This window comes from Pteronotus mesoamericanus, unplaced genomic scaffold (assembly GCF_021234165.1).
Source record: "Pteronotus mesoamericanus isolate MK-2021 breed Mesoamerican mustached bat unplaced genomic scaffold, CSHL_Meso_final contig_20, whole genome shotgun sequence".
In the NCBI taxonomy this organism is placed as follows: domain Eukaryota; kingdom Metazoa; phylum Chordata; class Mammalia; order Chiroptera; family Mormoopidae; genus Pteronotus; species Pteronotus mesoamericanus.
In genome coordinates this window covers 59959698-59978669 of record NW_026555085.1, presented here as the reverse complement: position 1 = coordinate 59978669, position 18972 = coordinate 59959698, and the positions used below count along the sequence as shown (strand labels likewise).

At 33.8% G+C, this 18972-nt stretch overlaps 1 protein-coding gene across 4 annotated transcripts in view; it reads left to right on the top strand.

The window, feature by feature from the left end:
• Window positions 1–13828, top strand: part of HACE1 (HECT domain and ankyrin repeat containing E3 ubiquitin protein ligase 1) — a 90566-nt gene extending 76738 nt beyond the window's left edge. For 3 of the 4 annotated variants that reach the window (XM_054569770.1, XM_054569769.1, XM_054569772.1), the window contains 4 exons: window positions 4397–4495; window positions 4769–4839; window positions 12485–12598; window positions 13136–13828. In XM_054569770.1, coding sequence (XP_054425745.1) covers window positions 4397–4495; window positions 4769–4839; window positions 12485–12598; window positions 13136–13238 — 387 coding nt within the window. In that variant the 3' untranslated portion in view covers window positions 13239–13828. The remainder of the gene's footprint in view (window positions 1–4396; window positions 4496–4768; window positions 4840–12484; window positions 12599–13135) is intronic. The other variant, XM_054569771.1, reaches the window with a different exon arrangement.
• Window positions 13829–18972: the final 5144 nt, after the last annotated feature.

The window sequence follows — 18972 nt, the reverse complement described above, 5'->3', positions numbered from 1 at the left end:
AAACTCCAGTTAATGTAATTCAGAAAAAATTTTGGAATACTATGATGAATGTAATAATGTGTAAGATTGATGGTTTAATGTTCATGTTTAGAGGCTTGTCGCAACACTTGTGTTTATACCTCTTTTAAGCTGAATAACCAGATTAGCAATTACTTAATGTGAAACGGAGTACAATAGTGATGAACAAAAATGCAATATTATTTCCAAAGTACCGTACATGGGGGATGCTGAAGTCCAGCCTCCCCAAAAGCAAAATTCCATTATTTCTGAATATTTTATTTAGCCATCTGTGGTAAAAAGGATACTGATACAAACTTCTTGTACTTCCAAAATAGAAGAATTGATTAATAGGGTTTTTCTTGTTGTATTTAGGTCGTCTTCCCAGCTTCTTTTTTAATCACATGTATAATTTTATAATCTTTCATTTCAAACCTCTGTGGAGTCCACTTTATTTGCTGGACCCTGATCCCTAATGAATGTTTTGTTATGTTTTGTTAATTTGCCTACCTTTTACTGTGATCTAATGGGATTTCTAATTTTATATGATTTATATCTGCATTTTCCCTTATTTCCTTTTTCTCTTTTATTTTTGGTAATAATCATTTTCAAACCCTATGAGTTTCTAATTCCTTAATAAAACACAGTAGTATTTTAAATAGAGTATAGCTTTTAAGAAGTACAACTTAGCATAGTAAATTTTAGATTAATGGAAACCCTTTGGTTTTTATTCTGTTTCATAAAATTAGTTTTACCCTATGCCTTTCATTTTAATATATGAATAAGTACAATGATATGTACCTTTAATTTTATAGATATACCAGTATTTTCATTTTTTCACTCATAGTGTATCTTAGTACAGTAGTGGACAGAATTTGCTGTTAAATTTTGAGGTCCCTTGTGACTTAGTTTCATTAAATATCAGTTTTGAGTTTTTTGGTTCTGTTTTTAGGTTTAGGATTAATAGTTTTGTTTAGCGTAGACTTACTTAGTTTTTGCATAACCATAAAAGTTGTTTTTAGTATTTAAAATGGAGGAGCACTTATGAACTGTTAAACAGACTTACATCATTTCTTGGAACTATGGTGTAAAAAACTAATAGCAACCTTTACTGATACTGATAAGTCCTGTGAAACTTACTGAATTACCGTATACATAGAGAAAAGCACATGCATCATAAATGTATAGCCTGCTGAATTTTCACAAGCTGACTGCACCCATGAAACCAGCATCCAAATCAAGAAACTGACAAACGCTGGCACTCCCGATGTCCCTCGTATGTCCCCTTTCACTCACTGTTCCCCAATCATGGGTGACCACTCTCCTAACTGATAATATCATAGATTAGGTTGCCTGTTTTTGAATTTAATGTAAATGAAATAATACCTTGAATATATCTGACTTCTTTAGCTAAGCTTTTTGTTTGTGAGAAAATAGGTGTTGTTGCATGCAGCGTAATTTGTTCATTTTCATTGCTGTATGGTAGTTCGTTTTTGTCTTTTCTACTCTTGACGAACAGTTGGTGGTTACTTTTTAGTTTTGGGCTATTGAAATAATGCTGCTATACACATTCTAGTACACATCTTTCGGAGAACATGGGAATGCATTCTGTGGGTTATATATATTGGAGTAGAATTGCTGGCAGATATGGTGTGCATTTATTCCGTTAGGGTAGATACTAGCCAATAATTTTCCAAAGTGTTGTATCAAGTTACACTCTCACCAACAGGTATGAAAGTTCTGGGTGTACCCATTCTTCACAAGCATTTGATAATTCATTTTTTCGTTTTGCCATTCTAGTGGATCAGTAGTGATATTTCATCCTGATTTTAATTTGCATTTCCTTTATGGTTAATGTAGTTGAGTGTATTTGATATGTTTAAAATGTTTATGAGCTGTTTGTGTTCTCTGATTTTGAAGTGTTTGTTCAAGTGATTTGTCTATTTTTCTATGGTGTTCTCTGTTTTTTTGTTGTTACTGATTTGTAGGACTCTATATATTCTTTATAGGAGTCTCTCAGGTGTATATATTGTGAGTATCTTTTACTCTGGTGTCTTAATGAATAAAAGTTTTTGGTTTTAGCACTGTTCAGTGTATCTTTTTTTTTTTTTTTAAATGAATGTAGCTTTTTGTGGCCTGTTTAAGAAACTGTTTCTTATTCCAAGGTCATGAAGGTATTTTTCTTTGTTTTCTTCTAAAAGCTTTATTTCTTTGCCTGTCACATTTATTAGAAGTTAGGATTCTTGGTGTGTCTTAGACTCTGGCTTTAAAACTAGTTGAGCTGATTCAGATGATAGGATTGTTTGGGAAGAGAAGTGTTAAAAAAGATAATAAAGATCTTTTATCCTCTTCATAAAAAGTTATGATATTCGTGAAATAGTTCAAATTTCTTGAGAATAAAGCCTGTCATTTTTATTCATAATCATTAACAATGAAAGCATCTTAATATTATTAAAAACTTACTCCAGCTTAGAAGAGAAGATTAAACTCAGATTTTAAGAAACGCATAAAATTCATTCTTACTCCCTTTTGACAGGCCTGTATCAGGGTCCTGCTACAAAACAGAATTCCCCAGATGGTTCAAATAAAGACAATTTTAACAAAGGGACTGTTAGAGAGGCGCAGGCAGTGTTAAGAATAAACAGGATTTGGTGAGGCATCCAGAGACTAGTAACAGTGGAAAGGCTGTACCACCTCTAGAACTGAAGAGACAGCAGAGAAATTATTGTGAGGAGCCCTGTGATGAGGAGACATGGCTACTGAAAAGATGTGCTAAAGCAGGGAGGGAGCAGAAAATACTCTCACTCCAGACTTTCGTCTGTTCTCAAAGAAGGAACCCAACGCAAAGCTGGGAGGCAAGAGCTAGTTTGCTGGGATCAGCCTCCTAGGGAATAGAACAATGCAAAGAAAGATGGAGAATGTATTTGTGGGTGGTAAATGGACCCTAACCAGAATGCATTCATCTAGTAAAACTATTTTATATAGTAGCATGGCAAGAACTAAAACACTGGCAGTTCTCAGGAACCCCTATGACAGAAGCCTTTTTGTTTACATGTGAGTTATATTAATTGGTGTTTACTGTAATTGAGATTAAAATAGTGTAAAATATTTTATTCAAATTAACATAATTCATTACCTATTAACATAAATAACATTTTAAAAATGACAGCTGCATTTTCCAGAATGAAATATAAATAATGGGAAGAATGGTATTGTTTTTTACATTTTTGCAAGTTTCTTTAATGTCTAGCTTTATAAAAGACAGTTGAGTATTTATATCTGCCTCTGCACATTATCTGTTATGATATGCTGTTTGGTTGAGGTATGTGGAGAAAATCCAACCTTAGATAAGTTGGAAAAGAGAGAGACCTTGCAGACTCCTCAGTTAGATCTCAGAAATACCTAGGAGTTCACAGATACTGCCTTATATTAGCCTTAATTAACCTTCAAAGAACACTCTATACTAGTCTGGTATATATCATGAGTCGTTGCTGTAGGAAACTTGATTTTGAACCACGTTATGTCTGTCTCTGTAATAACAAATCCTGATATTCCAGCTTGTCAGTGTTTTAGTTAAGTGCAGGCTAGTTATTGCCTCACCTGACTATGTCAGTAAATACATCCAGCTGTGAGAAATGGGCTAGTTTAGAGATGTGGACAAGCTCTTTTCCAAGTTTTCTTTTCTCTTGGAAACCATAATGGTAAATACTGTTGTCATTCTTCATTTAACTTTTTTGTTATTTGATTGCTATTTTGTTTATTTCATGATCTTCCTGGGAAAAAGGAGGCTACCAAATGTCATTAGGGAAATACCATTTTTTTTCCCTCACTTTGGGGAAAGTTGACATTAAAGGATCTGAATTGTTCCAGAATAGTTCTTCAAAGGCATGAATGTGTGTGCTTTTTAAATATAATTATTTTTATTATCTTTTCCCTAGTGATTAGGGTTTCTTGATGATCCTTTCCTTTGCTTGACCCAGGATCTTTTTGGGTCTTTGTTGTCACTTTCCTATCGCGGGTATGGTTTCTTTATAGAATTTTAAAAATTCATAAAACAAAAATAAACATAAAGATAATAATGTTCATAAAATTATTGCACATGTAGACTATTGTTGCATAAATGTTTATGTATAAACAAAGTATTGTCTCTTATGTTTTAATTAAATTGTATCAATGTAGATATACCTCCACATCTCACAGTGTTTGAGAACATCATTATGAAGGGTTCTCTCCCATGTATAATAGTACTTGTTATTGATGACCTATAGAAACAGTCATAAAAATAATCAGTTTTACATGAAATTAGTTTCTAATTAAGGCAAATTTACTCTTTAAATGTAATAGTGTCCCCCCCCCCCGCCCAAGAAGATTAATGAAATATTTTTCTGCTTCCCCAAAGGAGCTACTGCTTTCTGGCATGCCAGAAATTGATGTGAGTGATTGGATAAAAAATACAGAATACACAAGTGGCTATGAAAGAGAAGATCCAGTTATTCAGGTAAAATTTCTCTAGAGCTTAGAATGAAGTTAAGTTTTGCCATTTAATTTTGTAAGCTTTTCAGCACTATTGGATGAAAACTCACATTAATTAACAAAGTTTTTCCCTAAATTCTTCTCATGGGAATTGCATATGAAAGCTTTGTATGAAATCATTTTTGATAAATGAGTTTCTTAGAATAAAATATGCTTTATGAATGCTGCATATTTCTCTGGCATTAAGTCTATGATTGCCCTGAAATATGAGCTAAGTCTTTTTTGTTGTTGTTGTTAGTGGTTCTGGGAAGTTGTGGAAGATATTACTCCAGAGGAGAGAGTTCTTCTCCTGCAGTTTGTTACTGGCAGGTAAGAAGTGTTTTTATGATAATGTGAAAAGAATTTAATGTATTCCATTCCTAATGGCTTAGCGATAAACAACCAAAATGAATTATTAGTCTGACTTGTCTGTGTCTTACCTCCCTTTCCACTTGTTTTTCTTTAATCATTATCCAAGGATATGCTTATTGATATTTTAGAGAGAGAGGAAGGAAGGGAGAAAGGGAGGTAGAGAAACATGGATGTGAAAGAGAAACATCGATCTGTTGCATAACCATACGCATCCCCACCAGTGACTGAACCCAGAATCTAGGCATGTGCCCTAATTCGAAATTGAACCCGGGACCTTTTGGTTCATGGGACAACGCTCCAACCAACTGAGCCACACAGGTCAGGGCTCCACTTTTTTGATATTAAACAAAGATTTATTTAGACATTTAAAATAAAATGTAGTGCTCGATAAATGTTTATTTAATGTATAAAAAAATAAGCTGAGTTGCAACCAGGGTTATTAGCCTTTATATTGTATTTTATAGTTTGGTAATCGTTCTGAAGATTGGTCAGTGGTAGTAGCCAAATTTTTATTTCTGGACAACACATACATGCGCACGCACCCACACACACACGCACACACACAACATCCCAAGAAATACCTAGAGATTTGAGTAATAAAAATAATTTAAAATTTTTCTTTTCTTTTTTTTTTAAATTGCTGTTCAAATACAGTTGTCTCATTTCCCCCCTACTCGTCCCCCCGCACCATCCATCCTCACCTTCCGCCCTTGATCCTACCCCCCTTTGGCTTTATATTTTCTGTGTAGAAAGGTTAGACAATTCAAATTTTAAAAAATCACTGTTAATCTCAATCACTGAAGGTAATCACTTAACATTTTGGTTATTCTTCCAGAATGTTTCTCACATATATAAATTTTTACTTTGTTTTTTTTTGTTTGTTTGTTTGTTTTTTGGTTAATCCTCATGCAAGGATTTGTTCATTGATTTTTAGAAAGAGAGGAAAGGAGAGAGATAGAGAAAGAGATATTGGGTTGGCCTAAGAGTCCATAGGGTTTTTTCCATAAAATAAAAATCCTTTTTTTTCATTTTCACCAATAACGTCTTGATTTGGATATTTTGAGTATGTTGGCTGTCTCCTGCTTGGTATAAGGTTCACTGTTCTCAATCAATGTCTCAGTTTGATCACTATCAGCTTTAACTTGTCTTCCCAACCATGGAGCATCATCCAGCAAGACATCTCCAGGACGAAACTTCACAAACCACTTTTGACACATTTGATCAGTCACAACACCTTCTCCATACACTGCACAAAGTCTTTTCTTTTTGTATTTCAGTTGCATTTTTTACCTTTTTTGAAATAATAAAGAACAATATGCCAAAAATGTTGCTTATTTTCTTCCATCTTCAGTGTTAAAATGGCTATACAAAAATCCACCAATTTTGAAAAGTTTTTTAAAAAATTCACACTGAAATGACAGCTGTCACAATACAGTCTAATAAAATAGTTTCAAATGAAGTTAAAGACAACTAAATGCTACTAGATCCATTTATGGAAAAAAACCAAAGGAACAAATAGGTAGAGAGAGACAGACAGACAGACAGAGACATCCATGTGAGAAAGAAACATTGTTCATTTGCCTTCCGTACCTGGCTGGGTTTCAGACCTGCAAACTTTTGGTTCAGGGGGACCATGCTCGAATCAACTTAGCTACCCAGACAGGGCTAAATTTTTACGTCTTAAAGAACATTGTCCCTATTTTATAACTTCTGAATTTTGTAATATATCATTAAAAATTATTCCATTTATAGATCTAATTTTTTAAACGGCTGCCTGCTCTTCAGTTTATTGACTTTTGTTCATTGATACTGTTCTTTGTTGCTAAATTTTCCTGTTTATGAAAAATGCTGAAGAAATAAGGAATTTTTGTGCTACATACTAGTCAGGCCAATATCCTGCATTATTTATATACGCTAAATTCAAAGAAGAGAAATTTTTGGATACAAATATATATACATTTTTACAACTTGATACATACTGGTCATTTATCCTTCAGAAAGATGTCAGTATTCACATGAGCAGGGAGGGAGACGGCCTGTTCCTTTTATTCTGTCAATATAAGATAAAATCATTTTTATTTTCATGTATCTTATTTATATAACTTTTTGAGTGGTTTAAATTGCTTGTCTTCATTTTCTGTGCATTATTCTGCTGTCATTTTCAAAAATTCAGTTTAAAAATGTTCTTTTTTTAAATAATAGGGACATATATAAAGAACTTTTTCCCAGTTTTTCACTTACCTTTTAACTGTATTAAGTTAGTTTCATGTAATTTAAATTATGAATTTAATTTATAAAATAGAAGTTTTAAACTATGTTGTAAGTTGCTTATACTTTCCTTTATGGTTTTTATAAATCCTTTCCTACATTCAAGATTTTATAGATATGTTATGGATATGTTTATCTACTTTTTTTTCTGTAAATTATTATAGGGTCTGTTTTTACATTCCAGTTTTAAACTGACTGGACTTACTTCAGTTTATTTCTGAGGTAGTGCTCTTTTATTATTTTTCTAATGGTTTATATCTAAACGCCATGTAGTGCATTTTTGTATTTCCCCATCCTCACCCTATGATTTAGTCAGTGTGAGTTTTTAAAGTGGAGAAAAAAATTATTCACATTTTTGGTACCAAAAAATGTCTGTAAAATTGCTGCTGTTGTAGAATTAGAAATCACTTGGCCTAGTAATACTCAGTGCCCCTCTCATGTCACTAGTGCACAGTCATCGTTAGCAGTGCTGAAACTGTGCTGCTGCTTAGCTAACTGGTCATGAAGTAGAGCACATGCATCCATTTAAACTGAGGTGAAGGATGAGGGTAAAGAGTAAGAGCCAAGGAATCTGAGGGGAAACAATACAACTGAGCTTCACCTCATGTTGAAGAATCCACCTTTCAACACTTACTGTACATTGAGCCCTTGTTTTGAATTCAAACAGTAAGTCTTAAATTTTTTTAAACCTTAACTTTCCTTTTCCTTTAGACCTCCAGCAGTCATTACCATAGATATAACATTTGCCATTCTAAACCTAAAGTATGTATTTTTTTTTTCTTTAGTGCTTTTTGGAAAATTCTGGTTATCCATTGGTTTATATTTAGATACTGAAATGTTTTTCTCTGTGTATTAGTATAATTTAGTGCAATCTTGAAAAGTTACATGTGTTCAATTATAGAATAAGTATAAAAAGTAATTTTTAAATATTTTTATGGTAGTGACAATATTTTCTTGGTCTATAAGTCTCTTAAATGTAATACTCTTTTGTTTCATATTCCCTTTAGAATAATGAGAGTCAGACTTGATTTTATCTGTAGTTTCAACCCTCCTTTAATTGAAAATTCTTGAAAAATGTTACTTTGTTGCTGATGTGTACTACATAGTTAGGCCTAAGATGGCTGCTGGTTGTGTCTGTTCTGGAGATGTACAGACTTTTTTCCTTGTCATTTTTTCCTAAACAATAAAGTATAATACCTATATAGCATTTACATTATGTTATGTATTGTAAGTAATCTAGAGGTGATTCAAAGTATATGGGAAGATGTGTATAGGTTATATACAAATACTACATCAGTTTAGGTAAGGGACTTGGGTGTTAGTGGATTTTGGTAACATCAGGAGATCCTGGAACCAGTCCCCTGCAGATACTAACGGATTTAAAAAACTTTTTCTATTGTTGTTTAATTACAGTTAATTCCCATTTTCCCCCCATTACTCTCCCTTGCCCTACTCACTCCCTGCCTCCCACATTCAGTCCCCCCGCCCTGTTATCTTCGTCCATGGGTCCTTTTTACATGTTCCTTGACTTGACCCTTCTCTTCCTTTCCCCGTTATCCTCCTCCCTCCACCCCTCTGGCGACTGTCAGTTTGTTGTTTATTTCCATGTCCGCGGTTCTATTTTGCTTGCTTCTTTGTTTTGTTGACTAGGTTCCACTTATAGATGAGATCATATGGTGTTTGTCTTTCACTGTCCGGCTTATTTCACTTAGCATAATGCTCTCCAGTTTGATACATGCTGTCACAAAGGATAGAAGTTCCTCCTTCCTTTCTACTGCATAGTATTCCATTGTATAAATGTACCACAGTTTTTTGATCCATTCATTTACCAGTGGGCACTTAGGCTGTTTCCAGCACTTGGCTGTTAAAAGTAACACTGCTATGAACATTGGGGTGCATAGGTTCTTTTGAATTGGTGTTTTGGGATTCTTAGAGTATATTCCCAGCAGTGGCATTGCTGGGTCAAAAGGCAGTTCCATTTTTAATTTTTTGAGGAAATTCCATCTTGTTTTCCACAGTGGCTGCACCAGTCTGCATTCCCACCAACAGCGTAATGGTGTATTATTTTTATCAACTGTAATTTTACATTGTATAACCCAGGTTTCATAATATTCATCCAGACTATTTATTTTCCTCATACATGCTTAAGTTTGATGAACCATGATCTTAGCATAAGATTTACTGATTTTTCAAGTATGGATCCCAGTCATATTTGTTTGTAGTTTAGAAGAGGAGGAGTATGGTTTTGGGGATTATTTGTGAATATCAGTTTACTGAATACTTTCAATTCAGATATTAAAACTGGGAATTTTTTTAAGCTTTTCAAAATTTAGTTATATGAAAACAGTAGATAGATTATCCTGCTATTGAAATACTGTATTATTATTTGTGTAAGAATCAGTGTTAAGGCTCATTTTCTCATCTTGTTCTGATAAAGTGGTATCCTTGTTTTTAAAATCTGACTCTATAGGAAACTGAGAACAGTGGATTTTTTAATACTTTTTCATTTTTGGCTGCCTTTGTTAATTTTTTAGGCAAAGGTTGGTATGTATAGATTAACTAGTGTTGAGTTTTATTTCAGTCTACATACATATTCAGGTCGTCTTTAGATATTACTTTGCCCTAAGTAGGAATTGCTCATGCATTAGCATTTTATTAGTAAGATTCAGACAGACTTTCAATATGCACTTAACTCTCTAAGGTAAACTCAGGCATTTCATCAAGGAAACATTTAATAACAACCAAACTGCTTCCCAGCTAGAAGAGAAAACTGCTGTCTTTAGAGATTCATTTATAGTAGATTGCTGTGTTTGTCCCTGTGAATATATACATATCTGTGATTTCAAATAGAAAATTTTGGTTCATTTTCAACAGCTTTTATAGTATGTGCTAAAAAATACATAGCATTTACCATTTGAAGTATACAGTTTTGTGACATTAAGTGCATTTACATTGTGCAACCATCACCACCAGCCTTCTCCAAACTTTTTTATCTTCCTCAGTTGACACAGTACCCATTAAACACTAATTGTCCATCCCTTCTCCTCCAGCCGCTGACCACCACCGTTCTCCTGTCTGTCTCTGTGAATTTCGCTGTTCTAGGTACCTGATATTAGTGGGTATTAGTGGGCTCATACATTATTTGTCTTTTTGTGATGGGCTTATTTGACTTACCATAATGTCCTCAAAGTTCATCCATATTGTAGCAAATGCCAGAACTTTCTTCCTTTTTAAGTCTAAATAATATTCCATTGTTGTATATATACCACATTCTGCTTATCTCTTCCTCCATGGGTGGTCACTTGGGTTGCTTCCACCTTTTGGCTATTGTGAGTGATGCTGCGATGGGCATGGATGTTCAGCTATTTCTTTGATTCTCTTCTTGTAGGTTCTTTTGTATATATACTGTAATTCTGTGTTTCATTTCTTGAGAAACTGTCAGAATATTTTTCACAGTGGCTGCACCACTGTACATCTACACCAGCAATACATAGGGGTTCCAATTTCTGCATTTCCTTTCCATGGTTGTTTTCTTTCCTTCTTTTTTTTTGAGGGGGTGGTTGGTGGTTTTTTGTTTTTTGTTTTATTAATAGTAATCCTAATGTGTATGAAGTGGTTTTGATTAGCATTTCCCTAATGACAAATGATTTGATTGAGCATCTTTTTGTCTGCTTATAGGCCATTTACATATCATTTTTGGAGAAGTGTCTATTTAAGTCCTTTCCCTATTTGGTGGTGGTTGTTGAGTTGGAGTTCTCTATATTTTATGGATATCAGTTCCTTATGACTTAGAATTTGAAAATATTTTTACCCATTTTTGTGTGTTACCTTTTCCCTCTGTTCCTTGTATCCTTTGGCATATAAGTTTTTAATTTTGATGAAGTCCAATTTATTTCTTTGTCTTTTGTGTTTTGGTGTCATATCCAAGAAATCACTAACAAAAATCTAGTGTCATGAAGCTTTTCCCATATATTTTCTTATAAGAATTTTGTAGTTTTATCTCTGAAGGTTAGGTCTTTGATTATTTTGAGTTGATTTTTGTAAATGGTGTTAGATAAGGGTCCAACTTAATTTTTTTGTGGTGGATATCTAGTTTTTCCACCACAGTTTGTTGAAAAGACTGACTTTTCCCCCATTAAATGTTCTTAGCACACTCATTGAAAATCATTTGGCCATATATGTGAGGGTTTATTTTTGGGTCTTATGTTCTAGTCCATTGGTCTGTGTGTCTGTCTTTATGCCAGTGCCACACTGTTTTGATCATTGTAACTTTGTAGTTTAAGTTTTGAAATCAGAAGCTGTGAGCCCTCTGACCTTTTTTCCAAATTTAGTCTGGTTATTCAAATGTCAGCAGTTTTTAAAAAATGAACTGAATTATCCTTTGTACTATGAATCATGTTAGAAAGCATTTTTAATATTAAGAGAGTTCATTGCTTTCGAGTATGCATTTAATACCTATATGTTAAATGTTTACCATCATTCTAATTTATCCAAAAAAGCACTACAGCATCTCATTTTAAAAACAAAAAAGTTTATTCCAGGCTCTGTTTAATCATGATATATATGCAAAGGCTAATTTAAAATACTAATTTTCTTACAAATTTAGACAATAGAATTTCAGAAGTTTTAATTACATCCTTTACAGCCATGTAGCCAAGATTAAATTTCCTAGTGATGTTTATGTATTGTGTTAGCCTTCCTGTGGTTTCATTATGTTAGGTGACATTAAAAAAAAAAAAAAATTAGAAAGAGAGAGATTGTGAATCTTTGGAAAGAGAAATGTGAAGAATTTTCTAATTTTTCCACTGTGAAAAACAAAACAAAATCCCTTTGACTCTAGATACTTTTCAAACAGGGAAATTATTTGGATCACATGTAAAAGCCTTTGTTGCTTTAATTAATCAAGCAAACATTCATTTATTCAGCAAATATTTAATGAATGTCTATTAGATGCCAGTCATTTTGCTAACCCCAAGGATGCAAATACAAATATGAAATTACTTGGGCCCACAAGTCAGTCCCAGTTTAGTAGGGAGACGCGTGAAGAGAAATAATTGTACATGCAGTATGCTAAATGCAATAGTAGAGCTATGCGCTGTGGCCAATTGAAAGTATAGTATAGCTTATAGAAATGTGCAGGGGTGCCTCTATGAAAGCTTGCTAACTGGCCACCGGGTGACTTTTAGTAATGAGTTAGAGTGTTGCAGAATAAAAAATGTTATTTTGTCCATGACTGAGAGTTGAATGTATTCTTATCCTAACTTAGAATTTAAAATATATCTATGACAAAGATTTTCCTTTCATGATTACAATTTATTAAGATATGAACTCTTAGTTCCAGGGTCCCACATGGTGGATTTGCTAATATCATGGGTGGAAGTGGATTGCAAAACTTTACAATTGCTGCTGTGCCATATACTCCAAATCTTCTACCAACTTCAAGCACTTGGTATGTTAAATTTTTTTATCTTAATGCATTTTGAATTTTTGATTAATTTTGAATGATCAAAAGTCTAACTGTTGTATTGCTACAAGGAGAGGAAAACATCAACAGTGATCTCTATCAGGATTTTGGAATCACTGATAAATAAATAGCTAAACGGTTTCTTGCTTCCTCCCTTTTGGTAGGAAATATGTTTGAGGAAACTACCTGTAATTTAATTGAATGTAGTTCACCTGTCACTAAAGTTAAATTGTCATAGTATCATGGAGTTACACTATCATTTCGTACTTAAATTGCTCTTATTTTTGGCCAAAAGGAACTTACTTTCTTTCACTACATTTGCATGCTAAAGAAAACCGCAATGCAGCCAGCAGGGTTTTATTTTTTTGTTCTTACTTTTTAAATACTACTTCAGGGTTTTCCATTTGAATGCAAATTTGAGAGAGTGGTTTTGTGTTAATTTTCGAAGTTTTCTCTGCTAGACAAAACAATTAGAAATTTCATAGATTTCCTCTTTAATGGTGGTATATTTTTCTTTTAAAGCATCAACATGCTCAAGTTACCTGAATACCCAAGTAAAGAAATACTCAAGGACAGACTTCTGGTGGCGCTACATTGTGGCAGCTATGGTTACACAATGGCATAATGAAGTCTGGAAAACTCATCTGACTACTGATGCACAACTCAGAGTGGCAGAAGTAATTTAGGAAACTGTCAACAGAAAAGCAGCCTAAACACAGCCCGTAGGCAGGGCTGATGTTTAAAATTCATAAAGGATCAGGTTTTCTCCCCGCCCCTTTTCCCTTGTATGTATTCTCAGTTTGTGATACAATTAGAAAATAGAAAATCACAGTAATGTTCATTAAAAAAAATTTTAATTGAAAGTGGTAGAAACTGTCCTTATTGGTATTTCTTTAATCTTATCCAAGATAGTGTTAAGGCAAAATCTTATTCTGCATTCCACATCTGCTATGTTACTGTCTTGTTAAAAGGATGTTTTCTCTTTATTTTCCTGTATATTAAAATATATTAGGACAATCCAGACTGGTATGTTCTGTTGCATGTAAAGTGCTGTTTATATTTTGGAAAACTATTGAATAGAATGGTTTAATTTAGATTGTGTATAAAGCCACAAAATATGTATTTTCCCATATTGAATCTATATTGCAATGATGTTTTTTAGCTTTTTAGTTTTTTAATATATAATGTAAAGTTTAAACTAATGTGACTAACACACAGCTGATGAAATAATATCTAATTTATATATTAAAGCTTATACTGTGAATTATTTGCTTCTTTCAGTTGTCGGTTTTCCATATATATTGCATTCTCAGAGTTTTTCTTATGCCTTAATTTATATTTTAGGTAAAACTAAAATATATTTTATCAAATTTTTATTTTATTTTATCTGAGTTCTGATGACACATTTAAAGAAGTAATCTGATGTGCAGATTACAATTTAAATATGTAATTTTTTCTTAAATTGCTTTTTATGATTAAAATGTTGCGTTCCAGTGACATATGCCTAATACAGAGCATTAGGTTTTAAATTTTAGGGTGATCTAATCAGTTTGTATTTTGAAAAGACACACTTGAGTAGTTGCCACATACCTTTTAATGGGAAGTAGGAGCATGTACATATTTAGAACCGCTAATGGGGGACTTTGTAATGTTAAGGACTTTGCGTCAGGAAACTAGCAGTAGACTCTCTAATGGCCTAACCATGCATTATTTTCTTATAGGAGCAACCAGTATATTTGTCACTGACAAATATAGACAATGTCAATGTCAATACAGACAAATATATATTGTGTAAATATGTATATAGATATATACATTGAAAGCTTTGCTAAATTATAAAGCTTCTTTAATACGTGTTTTTCATTCCTCTTTTGTTGTTGTGGGGTTTTTTTTTGTATTGCAAAAACATCTCCTTAATCCCTTCACCTTTTTCATGCAGCCGTACAACCTCCCTCTCCCCTCTGACAGCTGTCAGTCTGTTCTCTATCTTGTCTGTTTCTGTTTTGTTTGTTAGTTTATTTTGTTGAATAGGGATTAAGGGAAAAAACCCCTCCCAAGATACATGCGACAGCATGGAGATTACCAGAGGGAAAGGCAGGTGGAGGGAGGAAAAGATGGAGGGGGATAAATGGTGGTGGAAGGAGACATGACTTGGGGTGGTGAACACAATACAATGTACAGTTGGTGTATTATAAAATTACACACCTGAAACCTATACAGTTTTATTAACCAATCTCACCCCAATAAATTCAATTTAAAATAAAAGAAATAGAAAAAGAAAAAAAAATCTCAACAGATTACATTAAAAGCTAGAAATTCTTTACAAATTACTTTTAGCTCTAAAATTAAGAGTCATATGCTTTATTTATAATAAATGAAACTAATAATTTTTAAATTTTGGTTTTCAAAATTAATTGTAGAGGAGGTCATTGCCCTCTATCTTTTTAAATAAACAGTAATTTCAGTTTATAAATAATCCAGTTGCTTTGTCAGATTGGTCCTTTTGCAAGTATTTATGTATAAGAAATAATTAAACATTAAAAATCTCATAGTATTTTATCCATGAATATAAATATTGATATAGATGTAGTAATTTCAGGGTTTGCTCTTTTACATGGTATTTATTTTTTAAACTATAGGAATGTAGTTAATATGAAAAGATTTTACATGATTTAAAATACTATTTAAAGAGGCAGCAAGTCATCTTAATTTATTCCACAATTTCTTCTGTAAGTAGATAGATATGTTGAATGGAAGGTAGCATAGAAAAATGATTAGAGCTTTACTTTCCCTTCGGGTAAAATAAGATTATACTTGTAGGAAAATGACAAGTCTTAAAACATGTGGTAGTTCCATATAAGGAAGAAAAGAGAAACATAACATTCTAAAAGGAATAAAAATATAAGTCACGGGAACATACTGTAGAAAACTGATTAATGAAAACCTCCAGGCAAGAAGGGCAAGAGGTGATTAAGTCATTCAAATAGCTTGAGTGGATAGTGACCATGTAGTTAATTAAATCCATTTTCTAGTTCATCAACAAAATAAAATGTAATCTAAGGAAATCCCCGCTTTAAAACAGTATGCTGAATCAAGCCTTATGGCCATGACAGGTCTTTATTAGATGTGGCGGAGAAGCGGGTGGCAAGTTTTAAAGCGCAGGTCGCAAGGTGGAGGTCCAGCAGATGATTCCTTGTTGGAGGAAGGTGATCCAGAGGACTCGACCACCAGTTGGCCTTAGAGCTGGACCTGTGTGATCAGAGGCTCCTCGCCCCCTTCTCTGCCCTTGGAATGCACGTTCTACCCACCATTCCCACAGTGGGAGCCATTTTTAGGGACACAGCCTGGAGAGAGCAGTGTGTAAAGACCAACTGTAAGGTATATATGATTGAGCCCAGCTAAGGCCTCTATCTGAACTTTTAGGATTTGGCCGGTGAATGCAAAGACCTACTTTAGTGCACAGCCGCCCAAACAAGCCACCAAAGTAGGTGTGTGTGCAGTCTGGAGGGCCTGCCTCCTTTCTCAGCTTGTCCTTGCTCTCTCTGTATGCAGGCTGCTTTCAGATTTCACCAGGGAAGCATCCAGGGTTGTGTACCTGCGGTCCCACTCAACATGTGTTTTTTTGTTAGTCATGCCAATGCTAAAATTTTAATGAGTTGTCAACAATTTAAAAATTGGAAGTTTTGTGCAGAAGTCCAGAGTTTTGGCTTTTGAGAAATCAATCTAACAACATTGAGCATAGTATTCATGGAAGGCATTTTTAGTAGGCTGGACTTGAGTAGAAGTTGCTTCTTTCAATGACTGAATATGCATTCCAGTTTGCCTTTTTCTTACCCCTGCCTCACTAATTTCTGTTACCTTTCTGGCATTGACAGCATGGCGTTCGCTTTTAAAAACCTTTGTTGATCAGAGATGTTTCTTTGGAGTGTTAATTGGTACAAATACTTTGGAAGGTAATTTGGCAATATCATATTTTAAAAATGTACATATACTCTTCGACTCAACAATTCTACTTCCAGGAATTTATCACTACAACATAATTCACGTACATAAAGATATCTGTAAAAAAAATGGCAATGAAGCCTTCTTTGTCATAGAGAAAAATTGGAAATAATTTGAATGTCTATCAGTAAGGAATTACCAATAAATTGTGTTACATCCATGCAATAGAATATTAATTAGTATTTATAAAGAATGACATGGATCTATACATATTGATATGTAAATGTTTCTAAGGTATGTTAGGTGAAATAAGGTGTATGGAAGAGTTATTAGTGTATAAATAAAAAATACATAGGGTTATATTCAAGAAACATTTTTCAGCCAGAGACTATTGCTATATCTGGGGAAGTATTATAAAATAGGATAAAGTTTTTTTTACTATCTAACCTTTTTCTGTTTGTCTAAATCACAAGTCTGTGTTACCTTCTATTATATGTATATCTTTAGTCAAGGGAAACAAGTATCAGTAATAGGTATTACTGAATCTATAAAATGCAGTAGCAATGGTGATAAGCAGTATTTTCATAATCACAGGACTTATTCTATAATGTGGTTAAAAATAAGTCCCCTAATTAAACTCTGTTGCAAACAAAATGAAAGTGACAAAATGAAACAAATAAATGAAATGCTCCCTTGCCCACAAAGCTCCGTTTCCACATTGCCTGGTACTTTGCACTGTTCATGGCTTCTAAAATTCTACTAATTAGAGATTTATTTGGATTTGCACCCCTCCCATTTTTTCTTTTCTTTTTTTCAAATAACAGAAATACTTATTTAATATGGGAAAATGTGGTAAGCATGGATTTGTGTACTAACTAGAAAAAAGCAACAAGTTGTAACTCTGCTTCTCAACAATTGTCTTCTAGTCTCTCTCAATGCATTTTTCCATAGTTGAGTTCATAAAGAACATAACATTTAGTATCTTCCTCATTCAGCATTATCTTTTAAATATTCCCCATGTCATTACACCTCGTTCGTAAATATTGTTTTAAATAGTGGCATAGTCTATTGTGTGTACGTATCATAATTTACTTGACTATGTCTCTAGAAGTGTTTAAAAATTTAACCTTTATTGTATTTTTTCCATTAACATTTAGTCCCCTTGTACTCCACCCCCCCTGCCTAGCAATTACCACACTGTTGTCTGAAAAATTCTTTTTAACACTTAGATTTCTAATATCTGTGCTTTTATAAATAGCAGGCGGTCTCATTCAACACTATAGTCTAGGAGTGGTAACATTTTCTGGGTGGTTTGTTGAAATGCTCATCAGTTGCTCCGTGGCTGTGGAGTTCCTGCTGGGAGGCCCATGGGAGCCCGTTTGGCAGGTAGGACTCGGCAGGCTTGCGCCCACAGCTCAGTTAGGGCTGTGTGCCCTGTCAGAGTGTAAAACGATGAGCAAGTGAGTAGAAGGGTGTGGCAAAAGTAGTTTTAATAATTACTGACTTTCAGTCCTTTTCCCAAGGATGGGGAAGCTACCCCATCTGTCAATATGATACAAGCCCCCTTCTCAGAACCCAGAACTCAAAGCATTTATGTTACGTAGTTTAGCTACATCAAGGGTTGCTTATGCGCTTATGCTCAAACTGGAAACACACCGATTCCATTTATACAGTTCCCTAAAAATGGACATACAAGCTTTTGGAGCGCAACCTTTTGCCCTTTGGACAATGTAAGTATAACAGATGTCTCTGTGAGTGGGTATTTAGCTAATAATGAAATTTTGGTTATTTTCTCCACAATTCAGGCGTATCAGTATAAATCAGGAGTCATTTTTTTTTCCATGTGAAATATGCTTCTCTGTTCTTGTGCCCTTCCACAGTTATTAGTCAACACGATTTACTTTTAAGGTTAACAATAGTAAGAGAAATCCCAATTTTACAGTTTGGTTTAAGCTATTGTAATGTGACCAGATTTCCGTTAAAATGTCCTTTGTGAAATTCTTAGTCCTAGGTGATGGTTACTTGCGTATTCATTTACTTAATTTGTAATCAACCTTTCATTGTACAGATTGGAAAACGGGAGAGTTGTGAGGTGGTACTTTGCTTCAGGTTTCAGGGCTCCTTAACCAAACTAGAATTTAGAACCTAGATTTTCTGATTCTTAGTCCACTAGGTTTTCTTTTACTCCATGCTGTCTCTTTATGACATAACTGCATTATAAAAAGATTCTTTTAGAAAAACACCTGCAGCCTATTAACGGTCATGTAAGATAAGCCTTTTGGGAAACTATAACTTAATAAACTGATAGTTAAGAGTGATTAATAGGACTATATTGCTTCTTTCCCACTGTGCAACAATAAGTTAGGGTGGGTATTTTACCATCTCAAAATGAAAAAAAACAGGTGTATTGTCAGATC